General features: G+C 39.0%; 1 protein-coding gene across 1 annotated transcript in view; it reads left to right on the top strand.

Moving 5' to 3' along the window:
• The window catches only part of SPIRE1 (spire type actin nucleation factor 1), a gene marked incomplete at both ends in the record, with an annotated part of 125,301 nt that overhangs the window by 54,764 nt on the left and 47,648 nt on the right, over nucleotides 1–22,889 (top strand). Inside the window, one exon of the mRNA XM_082014809.1 lies at nucleotides 4,826–5,062. Coding sequence (XP_081870935.1) covers nucleotides 4,826–5,062 — 237 coding nt within the window. The remainder of the gene's footprint in view (nucleotides 1–4,825; nucleotides 5,063–22,889) is intronic.

The raw sequence follows: 22,889 nt of genomic DNA, 5'->3' as shown, positions 1-22,889 counted from the left end.
TTATCACAAGAACTTGTGTGTGTTTGTGTGTCTTCTCCTAATGCACCATAGAAAATTTAAGATATGTAACTCTTGTCTTCAAGGGTTTCTGTGGATATGTCTGCGCTGTGTGTTATGATTCCAGAAGCACAGTTTGGAGCTCCTTGCAGGCTAATTTAAAGTCAGCAGTAGGACAGGTTAGTCTTTGCAGATTGACTAAGTGCTGCCTAATACCAGGGGTGGTGGCAGCGTTGGTGGCAGAGAGGAGCTCTGCCCTAAGGAGTGTCATGGCTAACACCAGCTCCAGGCTCTCGGCACTGCTACCATAGGGCAGGGTGATTCTCCTTCATAAAGTGTGTTGGAGAGCTGCTAGTAAGAAATGGGAGCACTTAAAAATAGTAATTGTAGTATAATTTTTTAATTAAAAAATTATTTGAATTCATAAAAAACACTGCAGTAGTAATGCAAATATTGTTGTGACTGGTTGCCATATCTGAGGTCTCTATGGGAAAGTTCAAAGTTAGTTGACTCACCTTAGGAGCTGAGCTTTACGGCGTCTTTAATTCCAATCTAGGGATACAAAACCTGAGTGGCTTTTGGAGAAAGGGAGGATTTTAGGGAGGGACAGACGTTTGAGCTGAAAAAAAGCCCTTTGCTGCTATAAGTACAAGCATGTCCTTAGGCTTTGTTGCTTTGTTTAAAAATTGAGGCAAGCCTAGGAAGGGGATGAAAGCTCAGACAGTACCCTATTGTGTGTGTTGGGAGCAGAATGGCATGTGGATTCTGTTGGTCCTCATCTATGCTTCAGCAAGAGTCAAGAGAGATACATATGTTGAGGGGGGAAAAAAGGATTCTTCTCTGAAATTAAAAAAAAAATAAGTGAAGTACCATAATTTCACTCGAGACTTTCACAAGTCTCAAACATGTTTGGTTCCTATACAAAGGCTGTATATTTCTAGAGTTTTTGAGAATGTTAAATTGGCAATTTTCATTGGAAGAAAGTAATTTGTGCCAACAAAGACCTAAAACCCTAATGAACCCCTTTCCAAAAGGCATGCCTAATGTGTTGGAGGAAGGTGTACGGAATGGAAAGTTCCGTGCAGTGTTTGTGTATGAAAATAATCTGAATGGTTTGGGTTTTGGTTTTGCTGTAAAGTGTGTAAAAGGAGCATGAGGATATTGTTTTTACATCGTGTTTGAAGCCAAAATGTTCCAGCAACTTTATCGCAACTTGTTATGAAAGAACAGTATAATACGAGTCCAGACTGGTGTAGGAACTGAAAGAATACTCACGGTGAGACAAAATTCCCCTTTCACTAATGATTTAAGCACAACAGAGTACAAGTTCAGTCTGTGGGAAATGTTTTTTTTCTTGGTCTGAAGCCATGACTTTCAAAAGAACTTGGTGAGAAGGTGTAAAGCATAATAATGCAAACTTCCTTGTTTATTTTTTTAAGTTACTTAGCCACCAATTATTTTGCAAAGATCAGGTCCTTCACCAAAATTTAAATCAATAGGGAACAAATGAGTTCTAAAATTCAAGGTGCAGAACTTGATTTTTTTTTTTTTTTCACCTGAATTGAGCAGCATCATTTATCATTAGCACTGGTACTTATTTCAGTGTTGTGCAGTTGTTTTGGTGTGTCAGTGTACAACTCTGTAGTTTAAAAGAGCCTTGCTAAGTCCCTTCATACCCTTGTTTTTCCTACTATACCTCTGTTTTCACATATGATTGAAAACTATGCCAGGGCTTGTCATTTGTTAGGTGGCAGAAGTATATATTTTGTGTGAAATTAGCAAACAGTGCAGTTTAGAACCAGTGACTTATTTGTGAATAATTGATGCTTTAAAAAAGTGGTAGTCCCTGATTATCCAACTCAAAAACCCCACGTTTTTACCAAGTCATCCATTCAGCTGTGAAATGCTTTTTCTTTTTCGTTTGTATTTGATTTGTATTACAAGCCAAGTGACAGCACTCATGCGTTTAAGCAGCAATGAGCTGACTGTCTATCCTTGTGTATTATGTTTCTAGTTACATAGACACAGAAGTTTTACTTCTGTGAAGTTGCATTAGTAGTTTTGTCCATGTGATGATTCTGTGACTTTGGTTTGATATTTGTATGGCACTTGTGCGGTTTTACAAGATCCTTGGTAAACCAGTATTACTGAAAGCGCTGAACGTTTTCAGTTTTAATGCAAGGCAAAGCAAAGCTTCTCAGCTAAGATGTTTGCTGCTTTGTCTTTTAGAAGGAAGAATCTGTGATACTGACAGACACTGAATAAATATGGTTTTGATCACGACTCCTAAATAAGGAGCTGGGAGACTGAAATACAGGTCTGAATCGCTGCCGTTGCAGGCTTTCATGTTGTGTCAGCTTTGCATGTATTACGAAATCTGTTCATAGTACGTAAAAATGCACAAACCATATTATTGAACTGCAAAAAACCTACCGCTGATACATCAAAGAAAGCAGCAGCAGTCATCCAGTTTTAGCCATGGTGCTTTTGAATGCCTTAATCCTCTTCCGAAACAGGAGACAGAGCAAGCACACTTTCTTTAGTCCCTCCCTTCTATTTTTTTGAAGTGTTGGTGCAGCAAAATCCAGAAGCTGTGTTCAGCAGCCATCACAGCACAAGACATTATTTTTTCTGCAACTGATTTGGACATTTCAATCCTCCTCATGTATGCTAAGCTCTTTCAAATTTAGTTTTTATTAAAGTTAGAAATTACTCACATTGTGTTTACTCTCAAGTGTTTAAAATATCAAAGCGATTATTCAATCGTACTTCACTTTCATTTGGTCTACTTCAAAATGGAATTAACTTGGTATTCTTTGTCCCCTTTCATTTGCTGAAGGTATATATGTTGAGATTGTTCTCAGAACCTGAGTTACAGGAAACATACGTGTCTACCAGTAGAATATATTGTATTTTGTGAAATTTCCATGTTTTCAGATTTATTTTAACAATACAAGTTTTACAAGACAGTTACTACAAAATAGCTTCTCTAAGAAGCAAGCCAGATATGCTGCAAACATAAGTTTGATCTGTTACTGCTATTTTTAATGTCTGTATGGTGCAGTGTCCTGTCTCCAGAGTGGGTCATGGCAGAAGTCTGGGGAAGGGTATGAGTGACGCTTCCCTGGTATACTTTGCTGTCTCAATAGCATTTCCCAAGTCAGAACCTGTTCTTTGAGCTAAATAAAGACAATTTTTTCTTCATTAATTAATTAACTGCATTTTAAGAATATTTTCCAAATATATATAAACACATTTCAAGAGAATAGCAGAGGAAAATTATTTATATTGAATCAAGTTATCAAAATTATTGGAAATACGTTATAAAAGGGTGGCTTTTATGTATCGGGTTTTATGTTTGATTGTTTGTTTATTAGCCACTGTCTTGCAAAGTGAATTTGCACTGCAAAGTAATCTCAACAGAGGAATGAAGTACGCAAGTGTAAAGCTGTCAGACTACAGCTAGTTCATTAAATTGTCTATCTAGATAAACTAATAGGATATCATTTTAAGTCTTTGCTAACCTCTAGCCTCTCGGACCAAAAATACTTTACTGTGCTGAAATAAGTAAGCTGCTGGAGTCAAGTCTAATGTTTTAAGAAACCATTTGTGTTGTCCTATTTACCCAAATAGAATTTTAAAAATCTGCATTAAAAAGCGTGTTGACCAGGACAGTACTGAAAGCCAGATGAGGGAAAATGGCATTTGATGACAAGGTTTGGTATGTTTAGAAATGCTCTTGTTATTAAAGTTGCTCTAGTGCCAACTACTCCTACACTGGAGTCTGCTATTTGTGTGACATGCTAGCCATCACAGTACACAAGGGAGATCAGAGATTACATGCAATAACTCCAGTCCTACTTCCGTTGTCAGACAAGAATCTTCCAGCAGCGACACTACCTTCTTGTGGTTTCCTCTTGCAAGTCCATTTTCCCTTCCCTCTCCATTAATACCTATTTCCAAACTCCTCAGTTTGAAATGACATCTCTTTAAATATTTAAAATCCTAGAAGCTTCAATATTACTAATAAGGAAAATAATTAGAAAGAAAGAAAATGTGCATTTAGCATTTTGGGATGTTCATGACAATTTGTTTGCTAGCTTACACTGAGTAAGAGGTCGTCTGTTTGCTTTGCTCTTGACAGAGCACAAAAAAGAAGCTTCAAGTTCAACGAAAAATCGAGTTTCTACCTCCTTACTATGAAATCCAGTTGTTGGTAGTTTCAGTGGCATATGTGTGCCTCCACCGGCTGTGCAACAGATAAAGGAATTCTTGTGGGCTGATGTCCCAGTGCTCAGTGAGTTCACATTGGGATGTCCACAGCTGTGTCCAGACACCTCTCAGGTTGATGAAGAGATGCAGAAACTGAAGGGCAGTTTCAAAGTGGTGTTAATTTGTGGGAGGAGGTAGGCATCTCATGTTAGTTTCTTTTAATTTCTTCCCACCCGCTCCCCTCAAAAAGGTCATGTGCGTGTAGTACAGTCATAAAAGTCTAGAGTAATGTTACTTTGAGGTTTGTCATATTAAAAGGAAAAAGGGAAAATAATCTTAAACACGTCCTGCTTTGTTTTTAAATTATAATTTTTTATTTTGACCTTTAAAATAAGAAAGCAGTAGGTATGTGGTATGACCTACTCTTGCATGTTCTGTGCTGCTTTGCTGAAATACTACAGTAGGTATTAGAGGACTATTTTTCTCTTTAATTTTTATGTTTATTGCCCTCTCAGTTGCTAAGTTTGTTATACAAACACCAGAAAAGGGTGTTCCTAGACTGACCTATTCATTCATATAAATGGCATTAATCAATGTTTCTTTTTCACTTTTATAGGTTATTGAATCACTAGGGATTATTATATATAAAGCTCTGGACTATGGTTTGAAGGACAATGAAGAACGGGAATTAAGCCCTCCACTGGAGCAGCTTATCGACCACATGACTAATACCACAGAAACAGATGGGAGTAAGGATGAAGGATATGATGCTCTGGATGAAGGAGTGGAGGATGACACTGATGATGACAAAGAGGAAGTTGAGGCCATTCATTCCTATAAAGATGTCATGAAGGTACAGTAATGGGCAGTTTATATGATACTGCACTGGTTTTATCAATGAGAAAATCAACTCTGTTTTCTGTGTTACTGTCCAGTGTGATACTGGCTGTATCATTTTCTGATTTCCCTGGTCATTCTGTAAGGTTTGCTTGCAAAAATGACATGCTGTAGTATTTCATGTTTGACAGTAAGCAACAGCAAATCCATGATAAAGTTTGTCATTGGATGTGCCATTAATATCCCATTTTGATTTCATCCATGCACTTGGATAGTCAGCCTTCCAGTGTAACGTCTCTTGAATTACTTGCGTACACTTGGATACTTCATGGCCTGTTTCAATTAATTCACCTTTTCATCAGTGCGGTATTAGTTTAATTATTCCTTATCAGTTTCTTCCTTTGCCACCCTCCTCTACGGAAGCAGAGGAGTGCTTTTCTAAGAGTAGCTTATTTGTATGGAGTGAGTCAGGATACAGTATTTCATTGACAATCATTATGGTTGCGGTTCTTGACCTGAGTTGTGAGATTTGGAAATATAGCTTATGAATTTTAATTGCAACAGGTTCTTTAATGTTATCTTGGCTACCGTGAACAATTACTTTGAAGGACTAACCATTTATTTTCTATAGACTATCCTTCAATACAAATTTTAGACCCCAATGAGCTCTTAGTACAGATGAAGGTATTAATAAGCATGGATTTTGACAAAAATTGTATAGTTGGTTTACCTCATAAACAATCTGAGAGTTTAATATAGGTTGTAACATTTTATGCTGACTTGTATGAGGGGATTAAACCCTGTATATTGCTTCTTCATAAATGCAAGTCGTATCTAAGGACCATAAGCTTAGACTGAAATTCAGAGTGTAGTGGTGTAAGCTGAGACTAGAAGAGTGTCCCAGATAGCACATCAGGATGCATTGCTTTCTCCTCCCTTTTCTGCTCTGCATTGCCCAGTCATCTTCCCTAGAAGTGGCCCGCAGCACCCTGCCAAGCCCCTGTAAGAAAGCTGCTCTAAACAGCACGGTGTAACGTAGAAGATAGATGCAATATATCCTCTTTTCCCCCGGTTTGGCAAGCATGCTGTGAATTGGTGGGACAATCAAAGTTGGATCATTAGAGGAAGTTTCGCTTAGTGCAAAGGCAGAAGAGATGGTTGTATTTGCAGAGCTGAGGGAAGTGGCTTGTAGAAGTGATTATTTTGCAAGTTCTTTATTTCTGCAAACAAGAAAAGATCGTTTGGAAAACTTCACTGACCTCCTTCAGTTACACTGGTACATATCCCTGAAATACAAAAAGGCTAAGAAAATATTTGCTCAGGTCTCAACTGTTAAGGCTGTTGAACGGCATCTTTCTGGTTCTGCTTTGTTAATATGTATCTTTGCTAGTCTGAGGTACCTGCCTATTCATGTGTTTTAAAATCAGCATCTTAAATTTAAATTTTATCGTTTTTGCTTCTTAATTTTTTATCGTTCTGGAAATGTACCACTTTTGTGACAGCTTAGTGAACTGAAGTTCAGCTACCATTTCTACATCATTCTAACTTTTACTCCTCCATCCCTTTCTTGCTACTGTTGCTTTTGCCAAAATTGTTTTCTGCAGGCTTAACTCTGCCACTTGCCTTTATTCCCTACTCTTTGTTGTTAGTGCATTGACAGTACTTGAATGGCACCATTGTTCTGCCACATTTTTGACATCAGTGCGGATTTGTAAGATCCTTTTTTCTTGACTTCATACCTTTTCGGGGGTAAGACCACGTTTTGTGTGTGGATTTTTCTCCCCCACCCACCAGTGGTAAACTATGTTGCAGGCTACACCCTTATTTACCCAGTGACTGTTTCACAACACTAGTGTGTGTCCTTGTGACCATGAGGCTCGATTATTATAATTCCCTCTTGGCAAGACTCACTGTGAAGCTTTCTCCTCTGCAGTTTGTAGTGAATGCTGAAGCAGGTTTGCTTGTTGAATTGAGCAACTTGTCGTTCTTGCCTACCCTGCATTCTCTAAACTGCAAGCTTGGATAATGGCAGAGGTGGGCTATGTGCTACTTACATTGATTTTTAAGGTTTTTAACTATATAGTCTCCAGTATGGACATGATTTTGTCCCTAAAATGTGATTATATGTTTCATCCTTCTCCAGAAAGTGTCATTGTCAGGTCCAAGGCCTGTCTGCCACTAAGATTGAATTTTTCACCATTAATCACTTACGTGGGCGAGCCTATTTTGTGATTAAAACACAGAGATAGGTATGTGTCAGGTTATTCTGTAATGTGAAGTAGGCACGGTCAATCCGGAACCCTGCCCTAACCTGGAAAATGCTGAGTAATGTGGTGGACACTTGTTCCCAAGAACTGGGAAAAGGGTAAGTGCTAAATAGTACTGCCAAGATCATCATTGGCAAAGCTCCTGTTTGGAGAAGACACAGACAAGCTTTTGTCCTGCTTCTTGGTATACTTGGTTGATTTTGCTTTTGATTTCTTTGGCAGGACCAACCTGTTGCACAGACTTGATCCAGTGTTTTTAAAAATGTACCTATGAAGAGAGGAGACGTTGGTTGCCAGACGCTTAACTTTTTAGTCTTTGATGTGTTTCGGATATGGCATCCCTAGCACAAAAGGGAGAAATGGAGACAGTAAGGACTGGATGTTTTCATACAGATGCTTTCCTTGTTTGAGGCCCTCTTCCCTGCCCCCATCCGCAGTACATACACACTGTGCACATACAGTACAGGAAATCTGTACATCTCGGGAGTGCCAGGTTTGCTGTGCCCATACACAAGGACGGAAGTGTACATATACAGTAATCCTGAGGGGTCGGGGACGCATCAGGTTGACATCACATGTATGGCTTGGGGAGCCTTGGGTCAACAGAGGATATAGACAGGGTGGGCATGGTGTGCTGGGTGGTGTTGGGCTTGCTAAGGGTGTGTGAAGTCCTGTCATGTGGTGCCTTTATCATGGTGTGTGGCCCTCCCTGATACTGAAATGAGATGATGCAGTCTATCAACCTCTTCCAGAGTATGCTCAAACCCTAATTCCACTCCTAATCTTAATGCTATCTCACTCCTTATCCCACAGATCTCTGCAGTCAGATGGTTTAAGCTAGCACCACTTTTCCTATTAACCTGGCTTTCTAAGCTGCAGTTTATCAATATCTGCTGGCCTAAGCCTCAACCCTAAATCCAATTCCAGCATTATCCTTTATTGTAGGCCAGCACCCTCTTCTAATTCCAGATGTAAATAAAGCCACATAACCCTTTGATAGCAGGTTTTATTCGGTGCTAGTATTTGCTGGGCTGAACTGCCATAGCCCTGTCATTTATTCTGGCTTTGAACATCATCATAGCCAAATGGCTACTGACTTTACCTTAGCTCTTCTTCGGAGCAGAGGTGTCAGTAGTATCTGCAAATCATGACACTCACCTTTGTCACTGCCTCCGATACCTTTTTCTGCAAGTCTCAGAGAAGATACATCAGGGAGCAGTGGTCTTCCTGAGCCAATATCTTGCTCTTATTTATGTTCACCTTTTGTCCCAAAAGTTAACTCAACTTTAACAGGAACCTTATCTGTAGCTGAACCACACCTTCTTGTCTCAGAGACAAATATAGGTGGATGGCCCCGGTTCTCAGTGGTCTCTGGTCCCAGGCCTTACCTAACTAATCATGTTTAGGTAGTTCAGTAATCATGTTCATTAATTCTGACCAAAAATTAACTGTCGTGCAACTGCTGCTTCACAAAGATGAATTAGTGACCCAGGTCCCATAGTAAACAAAACTCATACTTAGGCTGACCTTTTAATTTGTATGAAAATTATTTTCAGAGCAGCATGTGCAGTATTGTGTTATCTCGCTATAACAAATGTAAACAAGATTATAGTTTGCAATATTTTTATTGGTAGAAATTAATGTTTATGATTTTTTGCTTGCTTGCAAGCAAAGAGGAGAAATAAATTGTTTCTGTCAACTCCGCCCCCCCGCCCCTTCCAGCTATTTTAATTGTCCTTTAATCATTGTCATGGTCTCTAAAACAACAAACTTTTAAGTCTAGGTGACTCATATGTTTTGGTAGTTCAAGTGTATGACTGACTTTCAGCTGGAAGGGACTGAAATTTACAGTGGTGATACTGATCTGCTTGTGTTTTCCTTTGAGTGCTCTGATGGTAGTACAGATCAACTATCTATGGCATGTATAGGGTTATAGAGGAAAAGAAGACTATGTGCTGTCTCCATGCAATTACAGATGGGATGAGAAGATCTACATTTAGATCTAAGTATTTTGGAGGCTCCCTTCTGAGTTTGAGGACATACATTATTATCATATAGGTGGTATGACCCCATGTTAAGTATAATATGGGAACCTGTCAGAGAGGAACCAGAAAATGCAGTTAAAAACAAGTCTGGGTATTTGTTTATGATAGACAGTTAAAGCGTTCATGTTACTGGAATTCAAAGGCCCAGAATTTTGCCTAGTCCATGAGGTTAAAATTAGTAAGATGCAGTTTTCTTTGAGTGTAATTCTGTTTAAGGCTGAGTTGGCTTTAGCATTTTTATATGAGCCTGTAGAAAAATATTTATGCTTCATTTCAAAACAAGCAACTTGCAGTGTACTCCATAACTCTATCTGAAGCTGGTGAAGATTTTGGAACCTTACTGAGAGGGTAACCAATGTCCCAGATGTTGTCAGTTCATTTTATATTGAAAAGGAATGCAACAACATTGGCCATTTGTGAAAATCATCACAATCAAAAAAGACAACAATTCATCAGTGCTCTTCTCTTGAGTTCTGTTCGTAGTGTCCTCAAATGTCACATGCTAGTCTTTATCTTGGTGGATCTTCTTTTAGAAAAGGGTGATCCATGTCTCCACATGTCAATGGGAGAAAAAAATTGAAATTACAGTGCATTGGAAGTCCTCCCTTCTCTTTGGTTGTCACAGTACTTGGGCTTGATTTGCTGGCTTGACCAAAAGTTAATCATCTTCTAACTGTGGATATTCAGTTGTCCACACAGACCTGGTGTCTCAGACACCTTTTGTAATGTTGGGGAAGCTCCTGTCCCAACTGTTTGGTCCCTGAAAGTACAACCATCTAATTTTTGTACTTAGCTCTGAGGCGGGCAGATTCTACTTTGGCTATTCCTTTTTGCAGTTTAACTCTTTGGGAACTGTAAGCTAGAAAGAAACCCGAAGATCTCCCAAAATGATTTTGTGAACACATCCCTCAAATCATACTGCTACAACAGGGCACCCCCAGGTGGATGCCCCTGGTGATTTTGGGCCTCCGAAGGGGGACCTTCATGGTGCTGGTCTGAGCAAGTAGGTGACTTGTGTTGGCACACTCCCTGGCCACCCTTTTTCTCTGTGATGCATTGACAGAAGCAGGAATTCTGAGTTCAGCAGCGAAGTCCCAAGGACCAGTGCTCGTCTCCTGTGCTCAGGGGCTTGAAAACATTCCCTTTTGGGCTCTTACCCTCCCAAAGCATGCTGACTGAGAGTACACCTTTTTGTATCAACTACCCAGTGTCTTCAGACAGACAGACATTGTGAAGTCCCAGAAAAAACAATTGCTGAGATTGGGATAACAAAGGAGTATATAGATCTTGACTGAATAGGACCCATCCACAGACATTTTCTTGTTCCTTCACCGTTCTTTGAGCTAACTTGGAGTTGATTCAGAAATGCAGTAAAACTGCAATTTTTCTTTTGTCCAAGCAAGGCTCGTACATCATCCTTATTCATTCAAACCATGATGTGTTTCTTCTGTCTGTGCTGTCACCGTGGCTGGGATCCATGTCACCTATTATTTAGTCAAAGCATCCTGAAAGGTTTGTTTGGTTGGGGTTTTTTAACTCCATCAGTTCCTTCATCTGTTTTGCCACAAGACCCTGCAAACGTTTGCACAGGCAGAACAATTGGCGGAGTAAACTGTACTGCTGGCTAAATCATGAAAAAGTCAGTGTGTTTGAAACTCCAGTACTGTGCAGGCCCAGGGAGCTGAGCTGAGGACAGACTGTGCAAAATAAAGCAGAAGTGTCCCTCTGCATGTTTGAGTCTTCATAATATATGAGCAATTATCTCCATGTTGCTTCATTTAAAATAAAATTATTTAACAACAATAAAGGGGTTTGCTATGAAGGGCTTTACAAACAGCTGTGGAGCAAGTGGATTTATGACAACTGAGAACTCTGCAAGTGAAAGGTAAGTAGAAGTGGAAGTTGTACTGTTCACAATGTTTATTTTGAGAGCTTTTGTTTAGAACTGCATTATAGCAAATGGAGGTTGTTCTTCCTTGTTGCAAGGAAGTTGTTCTTCATTTTGGTCTTCCCATTAAAAAAAAAATGGACTTTTTTTTTGGTTGCTTTAATTATTCTTATATAGAACAGTGGAAACATGCCTTCCATTGGTGTGGGCTTAGATGGATTGGAGTGTCTTATTCCAGGCTGGGAGACAAAACCAAATCACCTTTTCTGTGGTGATTTTTACCTTCCCATTATGGCTCGCAGTAATGTATGTACGCTGGTTAAAAACCCTTGTACCCATCATTCACATAATTATAGTGGTATAACCTGTCTAGGGTCTAAAATAGTCTGAGGAATCCAAGGAGTTGTCCAACAAAAACAGGAAACACAGATTGAGTGTTCAGATTATTTTTATGTATGGGGAGGTCAGAATACACCTGAAATTTGTGTGTAGCCTGTATGCATCTAAAAGGAGCAGAGTAGGACATGGACTTTTTTCCCATCTGTTTTAAGCTGCAATTATTATAAATAATTTATACTTGGGTAAAAATTAAGTTCCAGTTTTTAGTGGAGGTGGAAGGATTCTTTGGTGGTAATGGTGTCCTGCAGTGCATAGAATGCAGAATGTGTCATGACAGAGCTCCAGTTTTCCCTTTAAAAATATACATGTCTAAAACATGCAAAGCAATCTGTTAGAAATAAAACATCTGAATATCAGGTTTAATCTGAAGTATCAAAGAACCTGTGCTGCCTGAAATAGACCCTGGAGACAAACGTAGATCAATGAGTGTTTACTTTCACAAGTATGTTTTGTTTGATCAGATTAATTTGGAATTCTAACTAATGACTGGAAATCAGGGTAATGGTCAATTAACACAGTAATGCTGTAGTGACCCGTAACAAAGTAAAAGAAGAGCAGAACTGCAGTTACAAAAGTGACCCGTATCTTCTCTGCCCTGCGGATTAACTCCAGCACTTAGCTGGGCAATGCAGACTGACTTGTCCAAAGCTGAAGGGATCCCCCTGAGAGTCTCTCTCTTCAACTCACAACCGCTTCCCCTCTCCAGGTGTTAAAACTGGTAAGTGCACAGGAGGCTGTGACGGATTTTTCAGATTCACTGTCAGTGAATGCAGTAGATCTGCTCAGAGAAATTAGCCAGGACAGCAGCTTGTCTTACGTTAGGGTTTGGCAAAGGTTCATCTTGTCAGAATCTAGTTTCCACCCCTGTAGACTTTGTAGTCTTGGATGTTCATGGTGTTGCAGCTAAGCTCTACTGGGTCCTTTCGCTACTTTAAAAATGCAGGCCATTTTTGTACAGATTCACATAACATCTTGTAACATATCTGTAAGGCACAAGTGTTCTTTGATTTCCATGTAATGCCAACCTCCCATAGGGAATATCCCATGCACCTTATCACTACTGCCTGTATTATTTACATGATGTGTGTGATATATGTTTTAGTAGACAAGTAGATTAACGGTGAAATGCAAAATTTCTGTACAATTTTCTCTCTCTTATAGCGGTATGTGTTGAAGGTTCCCAGTAGCTGCTCTCACAGACCATATTCAAACCAGTCGATGAACTTGTTTCTGCAGTTTTTTAAGTTGTGCATATATAGCTCTTGTTTGAAATGGACAGTATAGATGTTCTTGTAGTTGTAATGCTCTACAGGCATGAGAGAAGGAGGATTTATGGAGTGGGGGAAAACTTCTTAATTAGGCCAACTGATTTAGCTGGGGGAAAATATGTTAGCCCTTCCAGGCTGAAACGAAAGGTTCAACAGCAGAGTGTCCAAGTGCTTGTCTGCTATAAATTTTGGAGTCTTTAACTTCTCTGAGGTGTTAGAGCCTCATGATCCACCACTCCATTCAGGAGAGGAGTCAGGAGGAAAAGTGGCTGTGGAAGCTGTGTCTTTTTAGTTCTTGCCAGGACACGAATAGATTTGAGGATGCGCAGAAGTTTTTCTTGCTGATAGCAGTTCTGTAAAAAACTATGGGTGTTTTAGTTGGCAATATTACTAGTTCAGAGTCCCTTTAAGGGTGATATAATTGCATTGCCAAAGGAAATGGAAGCAGGACACATGCTACAAAATTACTTAGTTCTTTATAGAGGCATATTGTACTTTAACAGCAACATGGGAAAAGTAAAGAAGCAGAGTAAGGGCCCTTTAATTAAGCCACTGTGGTCTTCTTGCTATTGAATTATTCAAGAGGGAGATTTGGGCTTGAGGCAGAGTTTCTTTTGGTGCATTTATTTCAGTGCTGGTAACAGTATTAAAAGAAATGAAACATTTGGAGGAAAGTTGTTTGAATTGACTTAAAAGTACTGCTAATTTTCCAAAATAATAATCTCTTTATTTTAGCTATGTGATTTTTTTAATATGCTCTTGATTACTGTGTTCCCATGATGCTATTTTCTGCTCCCTTTTGCTTAGTGTACTGTTGGATGCTGTATTTTAGAAAAATATTTAAGTGAGGTAAGGCCCTTAGATAAAAAGAAATGAACAGTGTATATTAGATTGCACTGTCCCCTGAAGATCTGAATCTGAAAGTCAGAATATCGTATTTATCCCAAAGGTTGGTCTGAAGACAGGGAATGTTTTGCATTTCTTAGTAAAAAGGTGTTTACAGTAGGTTTTTGTTTAAAACATGTAGTTGCAACATCCTTAAATAGTATTGTAACTGAAGCTTAAGGGGTGGGTTTCAAAAGCCTATTGTCCACAGGATGCATGGCCGTGAGTGCATTTTAAATTATTGATTTGTTGATATTTTCAATGAAATAACACAATGGGAAAAGCAGTATTCTTCTGGGTGTTGGCTTCAGTGCATTTCTCAGGTAGTTTTAGCTCTGCCTTACTGCATCGCTTAAGGCCATACTGTCACAAAGCTTGTGCATCTGTGCAGGTGGGTCTTGTACACATAGTTGTGGAGAAATATTTGAATATTTTAATCTAGCAGCCTTCCAGATGCTTGCACTAACTTGTGCAGATGAACAAAATGGTCCCAAGAGATAAACTCCTTGAATCTCCTAGATTTGGCAGAGCATTTGTTGAAGAGGAGGTGTAGACTAGCCTGGATGCTACAGGAAGACAGCAGGCATGGGAATTCAGGGATTTTGTGTGGGGAGGTGAAGTGAACTGGCAGACCTGAGCAGCAACCATGGCTACTCATTGTTTGGAGACCCAAACTAAACCATATAAAGAAGATGATTTAGGTGAGGGATTGGCAAGGACAGGGAGCTAAAGGATCATGCTAAAGGATCCCTTTAAAGCCTCTAAAGCTGCACACGGGCACAATGCTTCATGCGCTGCTCTGAGATTGTTTTGTGTAAAGCCTGTAAAGAAGGCACGAGGAAGACTTCTTTTGGAAGCATGGTTGGATGGAAAATAGAGGAGGTTTTTTGCCTTTGCCCTGAGGAGAGAACAAACCCCTTTGTTTTATTGTTATTTCTGTATTTGCATCTCTGAGAAGGAGGCTAGAAACTTGATTTTAAACATTAGAAAAATCAGGCATTTGTTGTATTGTTACCAAGTTCATGATGGCAAGGAAGAACAAGATACTTTGGATGGTTTAATACAAAAGAGGGTTCTATGGGGTTTTTTGCCTGGCTTTATCTTAGGACAAAGCAAGCTTGAAGTTGGGACAAGAGGGTCCTACTGAGCAATTGTATTTGTTTTTCCTCTTCGTCATGCCACGGCTTCTTTATGTGAGCACTGAGACCAACACTTGCTTTAGATGAGCAAATTCGTATGAAACCAAATCTCATTATGAACTGGTCTCTTCTAATCAATCCATGTTGATCAGTCCATTATATCATGCTGTGTGTAACAAGCCCCCATATATGTATTTTATACAGTCACACACTCTTGCACAGGTAGATGTAAAATATCACTGCCCTCAATCCACTTTCTAAAATGGAACGTTTATAAGGTGATGTTTGAAAACATGATGACATTGGGGGAAGAAAATGAGCTATAGGGTGGGGTTTTTTTAAAAAAAAAAATTTACTTCTGTGGTAGCATGTAATATTAACAAACAAATGAAAAAAACTGAAGTTCAGGAGAGTATTAGTCAGCATGATTTATTAAGTCTTTTCATGTCTTGGCAGAAGAATCATGTCACAGTAGAAATATTTTTAATGTTCAGAGGTAAAAAAAACCCAGAAAAATATGTTTTCCAGGCAACACACACATTTGGAAATAAAAATATTTAGTAAGTTAATTTTGCCCTTATGTTTGTGTTTAATTTCTTATAAACCTATACAGAAAGTGAAGGGATTCCTGTACCTTAGCTTGATCAAGAAAGCTGGGGACAGCTTGTGTAAATCCCTTTAATGTAATTTTAAAGCAGCTTTGAACGTGACAAGTGTTTAAGTGAATTATTTTGATAGACAGGTTTCATTAATTAAAGTGATGTCATTTGGTGTCTTAAACAGTTGTCCTGATTTTTCGTTCTGGGCAGTGTAACTGGAGGTCAACACATGGTCTCCTTTACTTTGAAAGTAACCACTGTGCTCCTTTTAAAAGGGTGATGTCAGTCCTTTTCGCATTTGAATGTGTTAGTGAGCAAAGGAGGGGCATTCATTGCAATTTCTTGTTCTGGAAACGGTGCTTACTGCATTCGGAGCCAACGCGCTTTGCTGGGGGCTTTCCAGTGAAGAGTCTGGCTGCCAGACGCACTCGGCCTTGTGTTGTCACCTTCAGCAAATCGGTCCTTACGGGAAACTTTAAAAAAAAAACAAACTGAAAAATAGTCTTAAAAAGAGTGCCTCTGAACACTACGGGTTGATTTTTCTTTCCTGCCTGGGCCCACTTTTTGTCACAAGTGGCTGAAGAAGGAGAGGAGGAGATGGGATGTGCCTGCTCCTTCCAGCTGCTCTCCCAGTGGGCAGGGGATGCATGGCACCCATCCGCCTGGCTCTAGGGTCAAGTGAGCAGGTAAACCAGGATGGGTTTCTCTGTCCTGTCCAGGACACTTTCTGCTATAAAGGTGAAACTCAAGAAGTTTGTAATCTCCCACTGGGTATTCCTTCTGCCTGGGTGCACAGCAGCGATCTGCTGCGGTGAGATAACTGGGGAGATAACTAGGCCACCCCCCCCCCCAACCTCTATTGTCTTACATGCCTACCACAATAAAATGATTAATAATTCTCTTTACCACTGTGACAGATAAAGATAACCTCTCTTTGAGGTTAATTTGGCAACTATCTAGGCCTTTTAATGAAGGTGCTGCAAGCAGAGTGGTTTCTTGGGAGCTCCTTGCTGGTGTCACACAGAGTTTGAGTGAACTGAGCCCCCCTCGCCTTCCCTGCCTCCCCCAGCTTCCACTTGAAGTCCTCTTTCTTGTGGGACCCTGATGTGTACTTAAGGACACAGGAAGAAGTCCTTTAGAAACACTTAGTTTGGGGCTTTTTGACAAGAGGGTGATGTTTTCAGCTATCTTTGCTGGCAGAACAAACTGCAAGCTTTAACACTCGTCGGTTTTACACCAGACTCTTTGTAGATGTGACGGTACATCCTAAATGCAGGTCAGAGCTGTCAACAAACTCCAGTTGAGGCACTTTGCCAGTGTCTTAGATTTGTCCTTTTATCCATCGCTATCAAGTTCTTCTAGATGAAGTTGATGTTAAACTAGCTTTCATCTTTTGCTTAAGGTAGCAATGTTTGAAATAGGTTTATACATTTGCATTTCTAGTTACCTATACTTTGTTCTTGAGTCTTGTTTATTTTAAAAATAACCACCCTGAGTTTTGGCCCTCAAAAGTGGCTTTATCATGAAAAATGTCAGTACAGAAAAGAGTAACCCAAGAGTAACAATTGGTCTTTGACTACATGCAGGAGAGTGCCCTACCACAATCGCCCCTTTGATAACCTTACTCTCCATAGACTGAGGTCACTACAGTATTAATTACCTTCCAGAGATTTAATTCCTTTTATATTTCTGCTTTGGAAGGCATTGGTAAACGTATCATGAAAAAGCATCTATTTCAATGGACATGTAGTAGATGCCTCTGCAAGTGCCAGGGGTTTTAAAGGTAGCTTTGAAGTTGAAGAACTGAGCTGGGAGTTCCTGCCTGACTTGCAGAGATATATCTTTCATGATATGTAACTGAGAACAGGTAAATAATTATCTATGGTGCAGGTCCTTAGAATACTTGGCACAAAATAGTTTAATTATTTCAAGAGCTGTGTTTGAAAACAAAGCACTTTTGCAGCAGTTGACTGAAGAACTAGGAAAGTGATTTGCCTCCTTCCATTTTCTCTTTTTCCCTTCAGAGAATAAGATTTTGATGAAGAGGTGGCTGGTAGTTGGGTTGTGGTGTGTGGGTTTTTTAATTGGTTTTTTGTTGTTTGTTTTTTTTTTTCTCTTAACTGTGCTCTGTCAAGGACACATCCCTTTTACTGCAGAACATGCTTGTTTCTACAAGGCTCCTTCTTAGATAAGAATGGTAAGACTTATCTGATGTGTTGAAATAACTTAAAGTGCAAAATTATTTTATGTTAATTAAAAGCAAGGTAATAAGACTTGGGAAGACTCTTCAGATACTTTAAACCATATGTTTCTTTTCCAATGCATTTTTTTGAGTGTGCAAAGAAATTAATTTCAAAAAGAATGCTCAGCATTTGAAAGTGCAGGTAGCACTTTTTGAAAATATAACAAACTTTGCTTGTTTTTGCAATCAGAGATTGGCCAAGGTGCATGGCTTTGCCTCCTTCTACAAGTGGTATATTTTAAAATAAGCAAGCTAACTGTTAGAAAGAACAGCCAAACCCTAGGGAAGAGGAAGAAATGTTTCTGAATTTAGTTTATTAGCAAGAGAGGATCTCTCTTGCTCTGTATCTTTAGGTTCTCATCTTGTGTTGAGGTCTGTGGTGTTCATCCTTTTTAGAAGCCAGGACTCATTCCTATGCCCTCCAAGGAGTCATGATGTTAAAATAAAACTAATATATTTTAAGATTGGAGCAAGAGGTCAGCCTTTAAATTGTACTAGAATCTTCACAATCTTTAATTAGGAATAATGAAGATTACATTTCATATGTATTCCTATGAGTTCAGGACCTAAGATTTCAGGAAAATCACCAATTACTACAAGATGCATAATAATTCACTACAGTTGTCCGTTCTAAATTCTTATATGGAGACTGAAACCTTTTTAGTAGATAGGAGTGAAAATGGACCAACAAAGCAGGGACATGATGGAAAAACATGCTGTAGCATCATTTATGATTTGGTCAGCTTTGATCCAGAATTTTTAAATTTTCTTTATCAGAAAAGATTCCCAACCAGCTCAGTGCGCTTTGCATCGGTCTCAGATCTCCATCAGCAAAATAAGATTGGTAATTCCTGGCGTCACAAGAGTGAGAGAATAGGTGCAGCATGGACTGCGAGGCAGCTACTGTGATGGAGCCCTATCACAGGACTACGGTCCTCGCACTGTAGACTCAGTGCAGTTTGGTGTATATGAAGTGGCCTTGAATGCTTGACAGAGTGCTGGTTTTGCTCCTGTTGCTGCCGTTGGCAAGAAATGTGTGGAGCCAAAGCAAAGCAGTAAAGCTGTCTTTCCCTCAAGTCTCTGAGCAGTCAGGGCAGTATAAACACCATCTGCAGTCCCTACAGGTGGTTAATCCCACCTATATACAGGGCGTATGTCAAAGCCATTGACTCTAGATAATTCAATTTCTAGTGATTTCCATACTGGAGACAATTTCCAGGAATGGAGTGTGCATAGAGGAAGAGGACAAAAAAGGGCACCACCACCAGAAACAGAGGGAATTGAGGAGAAAATAACACCTTTTTAGTTCTGATTTTATTTGCTATCTGTTCTGCTTGAACAAGCAAGGATATATGTTTGAATCAAAATTACAGTATTTTTAATCAATTAATTTAATCAATAAATTGTGGGTTAAATAGTTTTCATTCAATAATAGTTCATACCTATCAGAGTGGTATATATTTTAAGTATGAACATTTATGTAACCGATATCCGTAATAAGATAATTGCAATGTAGATTCAATGGCTTTAAATTTTTAGAAAAAAGTGTTAAGCACACTTGCATAGAAGAAGAAGAGGAAGAATTTTTCTGTAGGCCTTTTTCATGCAATCAGAGTTTCAAGACCTGATTTCCCTGACAAAGGTACTACAAATAAGGAGTACGGCATACATGAAGGAATAGAATAGGTTTCCATACACTGAGATCTAATGAAAGCAAAATGAGACAGGTTAGAAGTTGCTGGATTTATTCATTGGGAGTGAAGTTTAAAAGCTTGTTACGTTTAGTAATGCAGTTTGTTTGGTTATGCAGCTGGAAATCTGTTTTTTTGGATAGGAATAAAAAGTCACGCTTCAGGACAAAACATGAAAGCAAATTATTATTATGCCTACTGAGAGAAGTTTCAGTGCTTTACATAAAAACAAACAAGCTTCCCACACATATACATTTTAAAGCTCTATATTTACTCATGAACTGTAAATTGCTGCCAAGGAAAGTGCATGTTTTCATTTTAGTTGATACATTTTAATTGGATTTTAAGTGGCTCATGAATAAAACTGCCTTACATTAATATACCGTCTCTCATTTATTAAGTGTGCAAACATCTGAACTGTTTAGTAATGAGATTGATGGGCATTATTGAAAAATCAATAGAGAAACAACCTCTCTTCTGCATTATTCTCCTGTTCCTTTTCTATGTGTGTCAGTGAGATTTGGTTTCTGATTTGAGAGCTGTTCCCCACCATTTTCTGTTGCCTTTTGATTAAAAATGTTTTTTTCTTTATTCTGTTTGAAAATTTCACTATTTTCTACTGTTTTGCCAGAGATGCTTTGTTTCTTTTCAAGCAGTACCCTGAGTGTAACAGCTGCTTTATATGCTTGTGTGGAGGCTTGGGGAGAGGGTAAGAAAGAAGAGCATCTATCCTTCTCTCATTCTCTGCTGCGTATGCCAATCATCCTGGTACAAAACCAGCTCTCCTCTCTTTTCTGCTGAACAGAAGTAGTAGTTCCAATAAGAAGGCACCCTCCAGCCCTAAGGAGAGCCTGAGAAGCATAGCAGATACAAAATGACATTACAGGGGTGCAACTCTTTGCTATCAGTTGTTCAGGTCTAAGTTATTTAATAATGTGAAGGGTGGTTCCACAGTTTAATGGGCTGTTAGCTAAACAACTACAGGTAGCCCTGTGAATATGTACAGCCACTCCCCTTTTTCTTTAATTATCCAGTTTTATCACATTACCCTATCTATGCCTCTACTCCACTTCTGAAGCCAGTTTTCTTACCCAGGTGCCTCCATCCTGTCCTTCACCCTGCTGCTCTGGTACGAAATGCAGATGTGTGAGCAGCACAGCTGAGACCTCCTGGATGTACACAGAGCTCTTGCCTTGTTGGGAAGCAGAGAGCTTTAGAAAATGGTTGCTGCTGGCTAACTAGTGGTTTTGCTAAATGTTGCAGGGGTTGACATTTCATGTAAAAGAATAGGAAAAATATAAATTGTAGGATTTCGCCCTTGTTCATGAATAATCCCACTGATGTTCCACTGAATAGTCAAAGAACGAGAGCTAGCAAATTCAGATTTCTGCATGTTTATATTATTAATTCCTCCATCATTCTGCTAAGAAACAACAGAGCACAGTTTCTCTGAAACTAAGAGAGAATGCAGAATTGGTTTTCACTTAATTGGCTCTTTTGAAACAAGCCTCTTTGAGAAGCAGGATGTTGTTAGTCCATTGTGTAAAGACAGTGTAACAATACACCTAACACATATTCCAGAAACAGCTGTATGCAGGAGGGTGTGTTTGAGTGATAAAAATAGCTTAATAGCTTTCAAGAAGAAATTAGAATTTACGTGTATGCAGCTCTGTCAAGAAATCTACACTAGCACATAAAATTAGTCAGTCATTGAAAAATGTAAGTCAAAATATCCAGTGGAAATACCATCGTCTCACAAAAACATAGGTTGACCTTCATTTGTAGTCTATTTCGATAGTCAAGGTCCTCATTCTGCACTTAAAAAGCTAATAAAGAATAAGAATAGGGTTCACTGAGCATGCAAGATACAACATTGGGCTTAAAAATTGAAATGTAATCAGTAACCTATACTGTAGTTTGCTTTCCATTTCTTAATACCTGTGTGAGTTTTAAATGCTTTCAAAAGTGTTCGTAATTGTATTAAATATTTGTAAGACTTGTTTCCCTAAAGATAGTCTCATATAAATATAACAGAACACAAATTGTCTTCACCTTTAGTTGTTTCTGTTGTTGGAAAAGGTTCAAGTTTCTAAGTGAGACAGTTCAGTGAGGTGTTAGTCTTTCAGTTGCTGTCTGTTGAAATTTTATCAAGATTCTTATCACTGCTTAAATTCACTCTAATAGCATAGAAAAGTAGTTAAGACTCTTCAAATAGCTGTGAAATATAAGATTTTAAGAAAGAAAATGAATCACAGTGCTCAGCACCTCCATGCAATAAGTACCTGGAGGAAACAGTGTCAGGACAGATACTCTGCTTAGAAGAAGATATTGTGCACCAGTCTCATCCTGAGCATTGCTGAATTGCTCAAGTTTTGCTTTGTATTTCTAAAAGCAACTACAGCATATGAAATGGCACTGCAGCATTTCCCAGAGTCTACCCACATGAGTCTTTCAACTTTACTTCCACACTGACCTAAGTTTTCACTCAGGAGAGCATTTGCAAACATTTGTTAGTCCATTCTTGTTGGACATTTAAGCATATATATAAATAATTTGCCTCAAGGCCATTAATCCTCAGAGTTTGCAAAGCAGAGGGTAGTTAATGATGCTGAAGATTGTGTGATACAGCCAACTGGACACTTCTTTAAGGATCAAGATCTTATGCAAAGCGCTGTTTTCAATCCTTGCATCATCTAATTCCCATTTGCAGTTTTGGCTTTAATTTCATCAGCTACATTTTTTTCTTTTTACAATCCTGAAAGAGGGAACCCATCAAGGCCACTATTTCATCAAATTGTATTTGTTATTGCTAAATGCAATAGCTTTGCTGCTGCATTTGGGTTTTCATATTAGAAAGGAAAATCAGTAAGAAATGAATGTATTTGTTAAGCCATTTTATGGGGAGGAACACTTAAACCATTAAATTCTGAACTTGTGTACGTAGAGAACTACATAGTTGTTCTCCTGTCCACCTCAAAGCAATGAAAAACATGATCAAAACAACAAATACCAGAGTGTGGGGAAAGCCTTACCAGATTGCTGGAGAACACTTAAATAATGAGGTAGATGTGCTAGCAGTTTGCCTCAGTTTTCACAAAACCTACCTTTTCCTTGAGGTGTGTAAAATTAATTAGGAACTCACACATCACGCAATTGGACATTCCACAGCACTTCCAAATGATCATTTAAAATATCGATTTCAGAAGTTACAAAGCTTCTGCAGGTAGCTGTCTGGGAAGAGCAACTTAGCGTGAATACTTTCTGCACTTTCTGTGAATTTATCTTGTGGATTAATAGCTAACTCTGCTCCAATCCCTTCTGTCTTATTGCAGACTTGCCTGGCTAGTATTCCCCTCAAGTCCTTTGTCAGAGGGATCAGCTAGTCCTTGGCCCACTGCAGTTACAAGTGGCGGAGCCAGG

Source organism: Phaethon aethereus (assembly GCF_964289735.1).
Source record: "Phaethon aethereus genome assembly, chromosome: 2".
Taxonomy (NCBI): Eukaryota; Metazoa; Chordata; class Aves; order Phaethontiformes; family Phaethontidae; genus Phaethon; species Phaethon aethereus.
This window is presented reverse-complemented; position numbering and strand designations above follow the sequence as displayed.